This window comes from Ceratotherium simum, chromosome 5, assembly GCF_057802395.1.
Source record: "Ceratotherium simum simum isolate JZ-2026a chromosome 5, ASM5780239v1, whole genome shotgun sequence".
NCBI classification, from domain to species: domain Eukaryota; kingdom Metazoa; phylum Chordata; class Mammalia; order Perissodactyla; family Rhinocerotidae; genus Ceratotherium; species Ceratotherium simum.
Window position 1 is genome coordinate 87,883,387 of NC_141904.1, and position 15,166 is coordinate 87,898,552.

The 15,166-nt window shown below is 47.7% G+C and overlaps 1 protein-coding gene across 10 annotated transcripts in view; it reads right to left on the reverse strand.

The window, feature by feature from the left end:
- The window catches only part of IFT122 (intraflagellar transport 122), a 75,983-nt gene that overhangs the window by 19,239 nt on the left and 41,578 nt on the right, over positions 1–15,166 (reverse strand). For all 10 annotated transcript variants that reach the window (XM_004442422.3, XM_087431566.1, XM_004442421.3 and 7 more), the window contains 3 exons: positions 10,500–10,640; positions 6,980–7,033; positions 3,641–3,802 (listed from right to left, as the gene is read on the reverse strand). In XM_004442422.3, coding sequence (XP_004442479.1) covers positions 3,641–3,802; positions 6,980–7,033; positions 10,500–10,640 — 357 coding nt within the window. The remainder of the gene's footprint in view (positions 1–3,640; positions 3,803–6,979; positions 7,034–10,499; positions 10,641–15,166) is intronic.

Below are 15,166 nucleotides of genomic sequence, written 5' to 3' on the forward strand. Positions count from 1 at the left end.
TAAGCACATGGTCTCCTAAACTTAATCAGACACAATGATTTACAGAGTTCTAGGAGAGCCCCTCTGTGCCCTCCCCTCAACCACCACCACACTGGAAGTACTAGTCGCATCTGCTTTCTGATTCTATTCACATTCTGTTGCCTGAACTTAGCGCATCATCCCCTTGGCTTTGCCCCCAGCTATTTGTGCAGGGCAGATAAGCAGCACAAGTGTTTTTGGTTAATTAATTCTCAACTGGATAGTATCAGACCCCATCCTGAGATCAGGTCTGCAGGGGTGGGGACAGCAGGAGGCCATGGGGGATCTCAAGCAGGGGAAGGGGCCTGGAGAGAACCTGTGGAGGAAGAGAAGCCTGTGGATCTGGAGGCTCAAGGGTCGGGCCGCAGGGCCTGCGCTTATCCCACCACAATGGGAGGCCACCGAAGGGCCATGCCAAGCTTCCCTGGGTTGGCCCAAGAATATGAGAGAAACAGGCTCAGAAAATCACCTCTTTTCAGGACACAGTTACCCAAAATACATATGTGGGAGTTGGCCATAGCTGAGGCAGCTTTGGTGCTGACATTTTTAAAGGTGGGGCTTTTCAAAAAGAGAAACTGAGAGCTCTTAGGGCCCAGATCTGCATTACTAGTAAGAAGCGGTTTGTCTCAGGAATAATGTACCCTGCAGAGAGTGCGCTGTGTCAACCTCACAAAGTAAAAAAAAAAAAAGCACTCCTTTCCCCATGATTAGCACTCATTTGTCAGGAAAGTACAGTCAATGTATGCTAAAAACCCATTTGAACAATTAGCTCTCTCTCTTTTTCCATTTGCTTTCAGGGTAATTGTGTACCCCCTAAAATAAGGTATTAGATTGGCCTAAGAAACCCAGCTGTTTAAAGGGCAGCATCATTAACCCTGTTGGGGGATCCAATAAAAGACAGACTCGCCTTGCTGGCCTTTGGTCCCTCTGGAGCTTACAGAGGGGAAACCACTGACTATCTGAAGATGCCTAGTGTGGACTATTACAGACACAGCCTTGACTCTCGGCAGCTACTACAACGCGTACTCTTTACGCCAGCGCAAAGCCGGAAACTCTACTAACCTGGTTGATTAAATGAGGTTAGCAGCTGGAGAAAAACAGGCATCCTAAAAGAACAGAAGTGTCCTTCAAAGTGAGTGCTCAGTAGACTCGGGATGACTGCAGTGAGAAGGGTCAGGGGCCAAGAGCGAGCCATAAATTTGGGTTGTCAACAAGACCAGCCAGGCACACAGCTCACAAGCTTGAAGGAGCCTCCTCTTGCCCGACAGCCCAGCTCAGGGAGCTCTGACCTAATTGAAGCTGAGTCTAAATGGTTCCTTCAAGGCTCAACAAACTGGGTTTTCTAAGGTTCTTTGGTTCCATGAAGCTAATTTACACGTTATCTGGGGTTATGGCAAAGACTTTGTCCTGGAGTGGACAGAAAGAGGCTGTGCTGAGTGATGAATGAGACTAAACAGTGTTCTCAAGCTTGGTGATTTTGATAAGGACATACTACATAAGAGTTAAGAGCATTATAATTCCCTTTATCACCATATAAACATGTCACTTATCCGGAAAGCATACAATTTATTTGTACGTGGGAATGTAATTTAAAAATTTTCCGAAAACCAGATTGAATCTTGGGAAGCAATTTTCAAGTAAACAAAAACATGCCATGTTAATAAGCACTGTATCTGCCCCCGCCGACCCCGACATAATGTGTATGTACACATTTTCTCAAATTCAGACTATTGGGGGGAGATTGAAATGGAATCAACCTACTTAGAATTGTGATCAAAAACTAAAACCAGAAACAACCCCCAGAACATTTACTTTCATAGAGAGGCAGACCAGATGGAGTGTGTAAATGGGCTGCATTTCTGCGCAGGAGACTGTAGGCGCATGAAATCCACCTGAAGTGTGAGGAGGGGCCTCAACACAGGGGTAGGAGTGGGGCTGGCTGGGGAGAGGTCTGAAGAACAGCCACTCTGTGGTTACGCTTGGCCCCTCTCATTTTCCTAACCTCTCTACAGCTTGGCCTTTGTACAGGGCTTTCTCAGACATTATTTTGTGCAATGTCAGAACTAGGCTGAAGCTGTAGCTATGTTACCCTCCAAGAAGGCAATGGAGGCTTAGCAAAAGGAAGAGCCTTTCCCTAGGTCACCCATAGGAAGGACCAGGACTCTGCACGCCAAGGCGAGGCATGGTCTACTATGCCATAGCTACCTACTGGGAAGTTTCAGAGGTTCCAGGAAGGGCTGATGTCCCAAACAACAACCATGTCCAGCTGTTCCTAATGCCTAAATTCTACCCCTAGGGATTCAATCTTTTAAAATTTTTCTTCAGTTTAAATGTTGTTATTCCCAGAAAGAGACACACTAATTTAGGTGTTCTCAGTGTAAATGCAGTGTTAAATTGTGTGTGTGTGTGTCGGGGGGCGGGGGGATGGGTGAGAGTATGCAGGGAGGGTAAAAAAGTTGAAGAGGGGAAAGTGGAGGAACTTGAAGCACCCAGATCTGGGGGGTGGATCAAGGTGAAGAGACAGACTGGGACCCAGGTGCTCATCCAGGTATTAATGACCAGAAACTCCTGGGCCACATCACAGTGATCCAGACACTACCTTCAGCCCCAGGATCTCACAGATGGTGGAAGAAAAAAGAGCACAGCCAACTTCAGGAACAGAAAAGCAGAAAAAAACAGGGACAATTTTCCATCTTGAACTTGTGAGCTAGATAATTACCATTAATAGCCACTAATTGGTTGTGGCTGATGACTCACTTAATAACATTCAGAAACTTCTTCTGACACTACAAGAAAGGCAGGTTAATAACGGCACCTCCATGGAAGGAACAGCCTGATTGCTCGATGCGCTCAAGGCTCTTTTCACCTTGCATTAGGCTAAACTGCAAATGTCTTGATGGTCTGGGCTCCTCAGTGGGACTCAGCCTCACATACGCCACCAGGAGCCTGCTCCAGAAAGATCTCCCTCATGTACCCAGACCTTTTGGGGACTAGCCTTAACAGGGGCCCTCCAAATACAAGAGGAAATCTCCACCATCACCCATGCAGATAATGTGGGAGCCCCTCTGCACCCACCTGGCCGACTGGAGGCACACTGTGCTAGCACTGGAGGGCAGAGAGTCTGCCACGGCGTCTCTGAGGCCCAGTGTGAAGCCCAGCACCAATCAGAGAGCAGGGGCTTAGGAAACCTTGACTGGAGTGAACCACATTGTCCTGTATGATGATGGCAGAACCAGCTCATACCTGGGGACACTGATTCCTGGTGGCTTCTAACAAAGGTTTGAAAGAATTTGTGGGAGACAGCCCTGAAGCCCTGAACCCTGAACCTTTAATGAAGGGACTGTGCTGGTTCAGGCTCACAGTCCATCCAGCTCTGCCGCTGACAAAGGTCTGAACTATCATGCTCTGTCTCTTTGCTGTCAGCCTGAAAGGTCAGTTTTAGGTCAGCTTCAACCAGTGGCCGTTGATGGTTCCTTTGTTTACCAACTTGCCCACACCCTTTCTGAGGCCATTGCTATTTTCCGTTTGTACCACCTCTTGGGGTAAACAACTTGGACACCGCAGCGTCAAAACGCTGTTGGGTTCCACGTGGCAACTTGGGCCCAGGATGTGGGTGGATTACCTTGGCATACTCAAACATGCGGAGGTCAGTGTACATTTCGAGTGCGAGGTTCTCGTGCCCGCTCCTCTTGTACAGTTTGGCGGCCTCATGGAACTTCCCCTGGTAGGCAAACACTTCTGCCAGAAACAGGTCATTGTTGGTCTCTCCCCGCTTCTTCCTCTCCTGGAAAAATTAGAAGCACAGGAAACGGCCTCTGCAGCCACGGCAGGAAGCAGCCTTTACAAAGGTTAGATGTTGCTATTTCAAGTTAAGCCCCTGGGCCTTCCTACTGGAACCTACACTTGGCTCCTGGGCTGTTGTGTCTCTCACCTAGGTTTCTGGTGCAAATGCTTGACAACAAAAGCAGATATTTTTTTCCAGATGAGTGAAGATCAAAAGAGATGCAAACTTTTGTTTGTTTAATGGAAATTCTTCAGGGCTGCTTGCTTGTATATTCTTCCCAGGAAACAACTGCATAGTTAGGATGGTGTGTACTGCCCACTCGCTGGTGGCCCCCAAGCTCCCAAGATCTCCCAAGTCCCCAGGCCTGGTTTGACCAAGTTGTGACTCATGATGATGGTGGACAAGGAGAAAAATTAAGGTTTCTTCTCAAGGAGACCAACAAAACAGGATAATGAGTCTTACTATGTCCCTGTCTCTAAAGAGAAAGTGAGCGAAGCCACATGCTGAGCACCCATTAGGCACTGGGTTGACACCTCCCACACGGACCCAAGGATGGGTGGTATCACCCAAGCGTCACATTGAGGGAAGCTGAGATTTAGAAGAGGAGCAAATCGAGGTCATATAGAGCCGTCATTGGACTTGGTCTGTCTGACTCCAGATGTTCTTTGTACCACATAATGTCACCTTTGGAAACAAGTGACAGTTCCCAACAACACACCTGCACGTGTGCACACATGCACTCACACATGCGTGCACGTGTGTGCACACACACACACGGACGTGCAGCAGTGTTGAGGATGGAGAGAAGTAACTGGCATACTCCTTCCTCCTGTGTTAGGGAACATTCATTAGTCTACAGCTCAAGTATTTGTAAACACTCAATAGCACCCAATCTCTCATCCCCAGCAGTTTCCTTTTGCTTGTTTTCTAGCAACTGTATCACAGTGGAGGAAGATGAGACATTGACTCAAACTCCTAGACAAGCTGGTGAAAGTTTTAACAGCTGGAGGCAACATGCTTCCTACTGACAGAAGCAATTTTAAAAAATCAAAGAAAAGTACACATAGTTTAGGCTAATCAACCAAATAAACTAACTCCTAATTGTAGGAAATGAATTAGAATCTTGCAGCGAGACAAAGAAATAGGTTTCATAAGGCATGGAATTTAGGCCATTCTCCATTCTAGGCCACAGAATATTATCATGATCAATAAAAATTATTTAGGGCCGGCCCTGTGGCTTGGTGGTTAAGTGCGCGCGCTGCGATGCTGATGGCCCCGGTTCGGATCCCAGGTGCGCATCGAGGCACCACTTCTCCGTTCATCCTGAGGCCGAGTCCCACATACAACAACTAGAAGGATGTGCAGCTACGACACACAACTATCCACTGGGGCTTTGGGAAAAATAAAAAAATAAATAAAATCTTTAAAAAAAAAAAAATAAATAAAAATAAAAAATAAAAATTATTTATATTCAGTATGTACATAGCTATAGGGGCAGGTTCTCTTCCTGCTGTTATCAGTACAGTTACATCTCACCTATTCAAAAGAAGCCTACGGAACTCGGAACTCGGTTCTCTGGAATAATGTCAAATGCCTAGAAGCAAGTAACTAAGGCCTCAGAGCAGCCAAAATGGATCCTCACTTGAAGGCACTTTACTCTTTTTTAAGAGACAATTCTTACAAGTTTACTTTAACTGACTGCCCAGCTCACAGCACACTAGAAGAGATAGTAAGACAGAAATTCAGTAAGACATGATAAATGACTAAGTGGTCTTCACAGAAGTCAGTTACCTTTCTTTGCACAGAGAAAAATTACGTTCCAGGGCTTCAGATTAAGACCCCTAGATCCAGACCACTTGATTCACAAATGCCAGCCCCTGACAATAAGTGGTACTGGGCATTCCTGGTAGATGGCTCTGAACAAACCCTTCACCGCACAGGTAAGTAAGCAACAGAAGATACAGATGCTCCTTATGATGGTGCTGGGGGTGGGAGTGGGTGTGGAGGGGGTGCACCAGGAGCAACTTCTTAGACAGCAGCACAGCCTAGAGTAAAGACAGCATGAGCTTGGGAAACAGACAGAACTGGCTTTGAATTCCAACCGAGCTTTTGCTTGTGGACCCTTGGGGATGTGACATAGCCTTTCTGAGCCTTAGTTTCCTTAAATTTATCAAATAGGGATAAGAACAGTATCTGCCTCATTAAGTTGTTGTGAGGATTTAAAATAGTGTACACATGGATCACGTGTGGGGCACAGAGCAGGCACTCAACAAAGGGCAGCTCTTATTAGGCTTGGCAGGCTGTGAGCTCCTGCAGGCCTTTCTTCCACTCAGCTCTTTGCCCACTGGGCTCAGCACAAGGCTTGGCCCACGACAGGTGTTTATTATGCTGAACTGACTGAAGGGACAAGACATTTGCTGATTTCCTCACTGCTTCCATATGGGAATTCAAATGTACCTCACACTCCCATAGCCTCACAATAAATCTGTTCAGGAGAAAAAATATGTACACCTTTTTACAGACAGTCAGACAGCACTAAGATGCACAGGAATTAAGAATATTGTCTACCATCACCCGGCAAATGCTGCATGTAGAACCAGCCTCTTTAGTCTGCCCCGGCCTTCTCTGGGTTAGGTTGATGACCTGGTGTTCTCAGCCAGGAATGGTGGGCTGGGGGGAGGGCTCCAGAGCTCCCCAGGGCCTAGTTCAGTCCGCAAGCCTCCCTCCCGAGGTCCCATTCCTGTGGGTGGGGCACAGATCACGTGCATTTGGGAAACGCCTCCTACACTGCACATTATTGGAGCCCTAGAGGATGGTAACTAGCTAACAACAACCACAATGATGAAAACCAGTTATTGAGAACCTATTTAATCCTCCTAGCAACCCTGCAAGGTAGGTCTCATCCTTTTTCACAGACAAGAAACCAAAGCTCAGAGAGAGTAAGAACCCACCTGCCTCACCCAGCTACTAAGTGATAGACAGCACTCCTTGCTCGCCTGTGCTGTCTCCCCTCGCATGGCATTCTCCTCCCCCACAGCAAGGTGTGGCCTGGACGCCCAGATACCAGTGAGATTTGTTCACGTGTCCTCAAGGCTCTCGCCTGCTAGAAGGGCTGCCTGTAACCCAACAACAGCGAGTCTCTGCTTTCTTGAGAAGGAAAAGCACTTCATCGTTTACCTCAATGCTGTTGATGAGCTCTAAGTATCGGAGGTCTTGTACTCTGATGAAGGCCTACAGGGGAAGATAATAAAAGAATAACATCAGCTGCCTTCTGGGCTTCAAAAGTGGGTGATTGGCTGGAGGTGGAAAGTCAAGCTTAGAAAGTGAGCCAGTAAGGAGGAAAAAGAAGCAAGCACTGATTAATCACCGTGTGTTCAGGAGGGTTATACCACCCAGTGAGGCACAGCTTTATCCCCGGGATTAGTCCATACAAAGAACAGCAAATAAGTCCCAGCCGCACCAGTCACTTTGGGCTTAGGTAAAACAAAACTGTGATACTGCAGTCTGTGGTGGTGCCTGCTTGGAGGAATAGGAATCTCTGTGCAAGAGGGAAGAACAAGCCAGTCTGATACTCGGAGGCAGTGGCACTGGAGCGGGAGTGGGGAAGAGGTACTGACTGAGGAGAGACTGCACGTATATCTTGGAGACTTGGATGGAAAGCAGGAGACAGCGATGCTTACCAACAGTGCATAAACACAGGCCACCCATAGCCCACAGTACCGGCACAGACGGAGAGGAGGAGGGGAAATCTGAGAAGGAATAAAGATGGTTTCTGGAAGGAAGGGGGAGGTAGTGAATGAATCACTCCAAGTCCCTGGAAGGCAAACTCTTATGTAAATCCTAAAAGTGCAGCTCTTGCCTTGGACTCGCAGTAAAGCCAGGGACTTTAACCCAAGGGCTGTGGGAAGTTTCTAGGCACCCTTCCTCACGCAGATTGATGTTAGCTAAGCCTCTTTTGGTGTTTTCAGATTCTACAAGGGGTTTGGAAGAACATAACCCATCATGTCAGGCAGATTTTCATGTGGCTTTACTGTCAAAATTTCTACCCAGCTGAGCTCCTTTATGTTGTCCCATTTGGAATGGGCTAACACACATCTACAGGAGGCAGCAGATCCAGGAGCCCTTAGAATATGAAATGCAGAACAACTCTGGCCACTTGTAGCCTTTACTTAGCTGCATGACATCCTCCATCCTAAAAAGACTTGGGGAAATGAGCAAGTCATCCGGCCTCTGGCTGCCTCACAGATGACCACAATGTGACTTCACCTTTTCATCCCACGGGGCCAGGCATCCTGTCAGGGGCTGGGGATCTAGAGATGAAGATGACTTGGCCCCTGTCCCCTTCCCCAATTCAGGGGCCCATATTCTAAAAGGGGAGGTAGGCAGATTAAACAGATCATTAAATCTCCCTGAACTAAGAGCTATACAAGTCTGAACTAGATGCCCTGGAGAACACAGACCCATTGTCTGAGTGTGGGCAGTGGCAGGAGGCAGGATTAAGTAAAGCATCCCAGAGCAGGAACCTGGCAAATGGGTACTCCTGGAGAGGAATTCCTTGAAAAGGTAAGGCAGGCACCACAGGAGCAAATGGAAGGAGGACTAAGAGCATCTCTGCTCCTTGCTGGAGATCTTGGAAGCTTCCAGATCTGGGCTTCCTTAAAGCAACATGAAAGGGGAAACATGTAACATCTGGTAAGGTGGCAGAGAGGAAAGGAGGAGCGTTCTAGGTCTCAGTCCTAGCTCTGAGACTTTCCAGCTGGGGAGCCCTGAACCAGGCTCCCAACATCTTCCTTACAGAAAGGGGAAAGGTAGTGACGCCCTCTCCAAGGGTCCTTCTAGTTCTGCTCTGCTAGGATTCTAGGATTTGCCACTGTGCAAAATCTGTTTCCAAGTTCCTTCAGCCCTGACACATTCTGCAGAGTCAGGGGTGCCCTGGTCTGAGTGGTCAGAGTCACAAGGCCCGTGAATAACTTCAGCAGAGGGAAGTGTGGGAACAGGGACGCATTCGTAGTTCTGCTCAGGGCAGCGGTCCCAGGTGCTAAGCAGCTTTCCTCTGCCATCTAGTGGGGACACCGGTCTATTGCTGGGAACCACCCTCCACCTCCATGTGTGTCTGAGTGACTTGGCAAAGCAGAAAAAGAAAGGCTGGGGATTTGGGATTTAGATAAAATGATCAAGTTCTGGTCTATGGTCAAAATCTTGTGGCTTTAATACAATAATTTCTATTCTCAGGGAGTGTTTGGGGGATACAGGACTTGTTAAACAAATGGAGGGTCATTCTACTTTTCATCCAAACATTTGCTGAGCACCTAACACAGTGCTCCGCCGTGTTGGCCAATACTAAGATGAGGCAGATGTTTAATTCTTGGGTGTAAGGAGATGACAATCTATAAGAAAGACTTTTCATCCCAGGCTAAAAAAACCCTAACAAAACATATTCTAAGGATCCTTTGTTATTCTTCATCCCTCCTGGCATTTCTGGGTGGGACAGCAGAGGGAAATACTCCCTCCCTCTGAATTCTTAAAGCACTCCTCTATTACCACTTTCCTGACACTTAGTATAACACAGATAATTATTATATAATGATAATTTTACTTGTTTTGATAACAGCTAGCATTTGTACAAACACTGCTAGTTTTAGAATCCCTTTTACAACATGGCAGTTAAGCCTAATGACACTGTGACAGGCAGGCATGGCAGTTAGTATCTTCACCGCCCCCACTATAGAAATGGGAGGACTGAGGCTCTGAGAGAAGTGGCTTGCCTGGGGTCATCTAGCCTGTACATGGCAGAGCTGGTTCTCAACTAGGCTTCTGAGTTCTAGTCTGGTCTGGGTCCACTCTCTCTTCATGCCTAGAAGTCTTGACCTAGCATGGGGCGGGGATCACATACTTCTGCAACGCCTTCCCTACCAGCTCAGTAGCATGGGCAGAATGAATATCTGATTAATTGGCTGAGGGAAGATAAAGAGGGAAGGGAGGAGTAGGGGAGAAGGGGTTGGAGGCCATTCTTCCCCCCACCTCAAGTTTCAGATGGAAACCCAACTTAGAGACATAGCTGGGCTTTTCCTAATGTGTAGAAAGGGGTCAAATGTTTTCAGCCACTTCTGTTGTTTTAATAGACTGAGTCAGGAAATGACACCACGAATCAAGGCCATGAATCATGCCATGAAGGTATGTGGGGAGTGACATTGCTGTCAGAATCAGAGAGCTCGACCGTCTCTTCTACCACACTTAGCAGAGTGCCAAGAAAAAAGCATTGTCTAATAAACGGCCTAATACCAATAAGTGCTTATACCAATAATAAAAGCTACCATTTACTGAGTGCCTATTATGTGCCAGGCTTTTAGCTAGCTGCTTTACATAAATGATAGCTAGTGAGAGTGACAGCTAGAATTTATCAGATGCTTCTCCTGTGTCAGGCTTTACAGGCATTACTGCATTAGATCCTTACAACTTTGTGAGGACAGGGCCTATCATTACCCTAATTTTATGAATGAGCAACCTTAGAAAGGCTGCTACCTGCCCAGGCTCACAGTTAGGAGGTGGCTGAGCTGGGATCTGAATCCAGGTCACTCTGACTCCAGAGCCCACTACAGCATGTATCTGCCCCTCCATATGTCACCTGGACCCCCTTCTGCCTCCTCAAGGGACCCTCTAAGGACCAGACTCCAACTCATGCTGACTAGATGCTTACCTTCTTTGCTGTTTCAAACTCTAATCCTTCTAAAGCTTCCATGGCCAGCTCACGCCAATCAGTGTCTGTCACGCCCAAGCAAGCAATTTGGTAGGCTTCTTTAAACATTTTCCTATCCAGGTACTGGTACATTGGAGCAGACTGCAGGATTTCATCAAAAGGAAAGAAGATTGTTTTCAGAGTAATGGAAAGAGTCAGAGTCATACGAAGCCTGACTCCAGATGTGTGCACCGAGAATTACAAATGGCCGCAGAGCAACACTATAATGTTTAATCAGTACCCTTCTCAGCCTCACCCTAGCCCACCCGACGTGCCTTCTGTTCTGCCACCTCCTTTCAGATCTGAACCATTGTGCTCCGCAGCACAAACTTCATGCCCATCCTCCCCTCCACCACCGGCTTTTTGCACCTCCAGGCCTGCTTACCACATGATGTCACCCTCGTCTGGAATGCCTTTGCCCCTCCTCACCCTCTGGAAAGTACCTATTTGGCTTTCAAGTCACCGTCAAAATATCATCTCTTCTGGAAAGTCTTCAACTCTTCAGACCCCTCAAAGAAAGGAGTCTGAGCTTCCTCTGCCCTTTGTCCAGATCTCAGATTGTGTTGTAATTACAAGCCTGTCTCCCCCACAAGGCTGTACACAACCCGAGGGCAGTAGCAGGGTTGTACTTACCTCCCTCAGCTGTGAGGAAGGGGTATGGAATGGCCTCTTACAAAGAGGGCTGAGAAACCTTCTTTTCCCAAGAAACTAAGAGATTTGCTCCAGCTTACCCAGGAAGGCTCTAGACCACCTCTCCTAGTTCTCTGGTGCTGAAAACCTTCCTACCATCCCTCCTTCCAGATGACGCTGCCTTGCCGTGACACCTGCGAACAGTTTCTAATAACTTCTCTTCCTAGGTTTACACAGTGCTTTTGGATCTGTCCCAACAGCCCTGTGTCACAGGTATTATCACTTCCTGATCATAGCTCAGGAGACTGACTCGCAGAGAGGGCAACTGACTTGCCTGAGGACACATAAGTGGCACATGAAGACCTGGGACGGAGCCCGGGGTGATGTGACTCCAGGTTCTAGGCTCCTTCCTGCCTCTGGGTGTGTGTGTGTAGGTGTGTGTGTATACACGAGAACAAGTCTGAGCTAGGCCTGTGTGTCCTTAACAATGAAAGGCCCCACCCTTGTTTTAGGCCAGTCTGTGTGCTGAAGGAAGTGCGTCTCTCCTGAATTCCAGGGCAGTGGAGATCAACTAGCCAGTACCTCTGTGCTACTGGTTCCCAAATGTAGAGGTGGAAGTGCTGTTTTCTCCATTTGGGGCCTTTATCTTTGAAATTTCCTGTCTCATTTTTTAGCTTTAGAGTTGAAGTACATTTTTTTCTTTTTAAGCCATTCTACCCTCTGACAGTAAGATGTGGCTGCTTCTGAGTGCTCATCTTTTCTACCATATGTGCCACCCCACCCACCTTCCCTCCTCTCAGGGAGGCAGCAGGGTATGGACTGGGGAGCAGTTGAGCTAGAACCCCAGGCCCAGCTCAGCCACATCGCAGCTGTGTGATTTTTTTGGGTAACCTCATTAACTTCTGTTTAGATGCCCTGCCCAGCCCATAGGCTATCATGGGCAACAGGAGAAGTGCTTTGACAATGATAAAGTGCTGGGCAAAAAGTGAGCATGCTCATTACTGCCTCTTTATTTTCTCAGCACTAGCTCCTCATCATCTCCCGAACTCTCCAGACTTGATCCCACACCCACTTTTCCCTCTGTTTGAAACACCCTCGCTGCTCCTCTCTGCCTTTCCAGACCTTTCAGGGCTCAGATTAAGTGTCACCATCTCCTGGAAGCTTTCTCAAACTCCCCATGCACAATGAGCTTTCCTTTCTAAACTCCTTTAGTGAGCACCCTCTGTTCCAATTTAGCTCTGTTTTGTAGTGTCCACTATTTTAAGACTGTTAATAATAATAACAATAATAGGAACTGGGCCAGACAAAACCTGAAAGATGGGTATATTTAACCCCACTGCACAGAAAAGAAGAGAGGCCCTAAAGAGTGAGAGGAGGTGCTCAAGGTCACAGCTGGCTCAGGCAGCAGTCAGAACTCAAAGCCAGTGCTCCTTCCCCTGAACTGGACAACTTCTCGCCACGCGGAACGCGCCATGAGGGTGGGAGAGAGACTGAGACAGGCACATCAGAATTGAGCATACGATGAATGGTTAACATTTGGGCTTGCTCAGGAGGCACATTCTGAGAGTGGGAGTTTTAAAAATATCCTAACCGAACAAATGCCCTCTGAGCTCTACTTTATCTCACTGGTGCATTCCAAGCATGAAGTCACCACCCGCCCTGAGAAGCCTGACTAGGGCTTGCTGTCCTACTTGGCAGCCCTGCCAAATCAGTTCTTGCACAAGATGATGTAAATTTCGAAAGGAAACCAGAAATCCCCAGAGTGGGTCTGATGCTTTTTCCCTCCTCTCTAGGCTAAAACCACAGGATGGCTGGAGGCAGAGGCGACAGATAAATAGTCTTTGTCTTGAGCCTGCCTTTCCTAACCCTTGTCAGTTCTGACCTGCTGCATCAGCAGGATGGCCTTGGTGCAGCCATGGGGGGACTCTGGCTTCTGAATCTTAAGGGCTTGGCAGAGGAAGCCCCAGGCCGCCCCTTCGGCTCCTCTTGGCCGGCCAAAGTTAGGGAGCAGCAAACTGCATTTATCTTTGAGGTCAGGATGGCAGTCTTGGGAGAATAACTCTCAATCAGCATAGCCTGTTTGGCACGAGGGAGGAAGATTGGGTTTCTGGTGGATGTGGTGCCTGGGTTTGGGGAGGGAGCAGATGAGGACTGCAAGGAAACAGCTCAGCAGGGGCTGTTCTTGCCTCTCCTCCTGCGGCCACTTCCACCCACTTCTCTCCCTTCTTTCTCTGGCTTTTTTTCTCTTTTCTTTTCCTCAAATCTGAATTCTACTAACATTTATTGAACAATTGCTCTGTGTCAGGCACTAATAACTCCTGCAGCAATGAGTAACAAGGGTATCATCAACTTAGAGGAGGAAGTGGACTCCAACCCCACTCTTTACAAAAAGCCAAGCCAGAGAGCGTGAGTGAAGGCGAAGCGAGGTGTGTGGAGGGAATGTAGATTGACATAGCCTAGCTGAAGGGCAATCTGGAAACATCTCTAAAAATCTTTCAAATGTACATAGCCTTTGACCAAGCAATTTCACTTCCAGGAATTTATACCAAGGAGTTAAGTTGGCATAGGTGCAAAGACTTAGCTAGAAACATGCCCACTATCTACAATAGCAAAAAAGCTGTAAACAGCATAAATGTCCAACAATAGGTACTGCTTGAGTAAGTGGTGGAACATCCACGTGATGGAACAAAAAGCAGGCATTAAAAACAATGCAGGGGGTAGGGGAGCAGCGAGAGGGGTGTGGTTATAATAAAAGGGCAACCCAACACCAGGGATCTCATAGATTGGTGGTGGATACACGAACCATAGGTGATCAATTTGTATTGTAGTTTTGCAAAATGTTACCAGTGCGGGAAACTGGGCAAGTTGTACAAGGGATCTCTGTATGATTTCTTACAACTATATGGGAATTTACAACCATCTTAGTAATTAAAAATGCTAGAGAAGTACACTTATTGACAGATTTACAGTGACTGTTCTTTTGTTTCAAATGTTTATATAAAATCTTATACTCAGGAGCCGGCCCCATGGCTTAGCGGTTAAGTGCGTGTGCTCCGCTACTGGCGGCCCGGGTTCGGATCCCGGGTGCGCACCGACGCACCGCTTCTCCGGCCATGTTGAGGCCATGTCCCACATACAGCAACTGCAACTATGACACACAACTATCTACTGGGGCTTTGGGGGGAAAAAAATTGTAGACTCAAATTGTATATTATGCATATATCATATATACATATAGAAAAGGTCTGGGTGGATATATTCCAAAATGTTTAAGAGTGATTCTCTCTTGAGGATGGGATTCTGAGGGCTAGTCTCTCCTTGGTGCCTGTCTCTATTTTGTGACAGTTCTACAGTGGGCACGATTCCCCTGGGGCGCAGACAGGCAGCTGGGACAGCTGTGATTAGGCCAGCCCTGACTGAGGTTGTTAATCTCTGCCCTCCTATCTGTGTTTCTGCCCTCCTCCATTCCGCAGCTCCAGACTCCAGCCCCTCATTTCTGTTCTGGCCTCCTCCTAGTTTGAAGGACTTGTACAGATAGTCCCATGCTCCCTTTTTGGCTCACAGACCTCATCTCCCATATCCCATCTCACCCAGATTCTTTTTCTCTCACACGTGCCACTCTCCTCATGCACCCTTGTGTATACTCTGCTGGACTCCCAGCTTTGCTAGCTTGCTTCACTCTGCCCCGCGCACAGCTGTCAATGAAACTCACTGTCTGCTGACAGACAAACCTGCATACCCCTCCTCGTCCCTACCAGGAAAGAGGGATCAGAAAGAAATGCAGGCTCAGTGAGGTTGAGCTGTTTGCCCAAAGACACACAGGTTGCATGGGGTAGAGACAGGGTTTCAGGTTCAAATCCAGAGTGCCTTCCATGACATCACAGCTGCCACTCTTGTCTCTCTTCCCTTTCTCCTCACCACCCCCTCTCCAAAGCACTAGTGAGGGGCCTGGCTTTCCTGGTTTTGTCTGCCCTGCCACTGCGGAGAGCTGGCAGGTG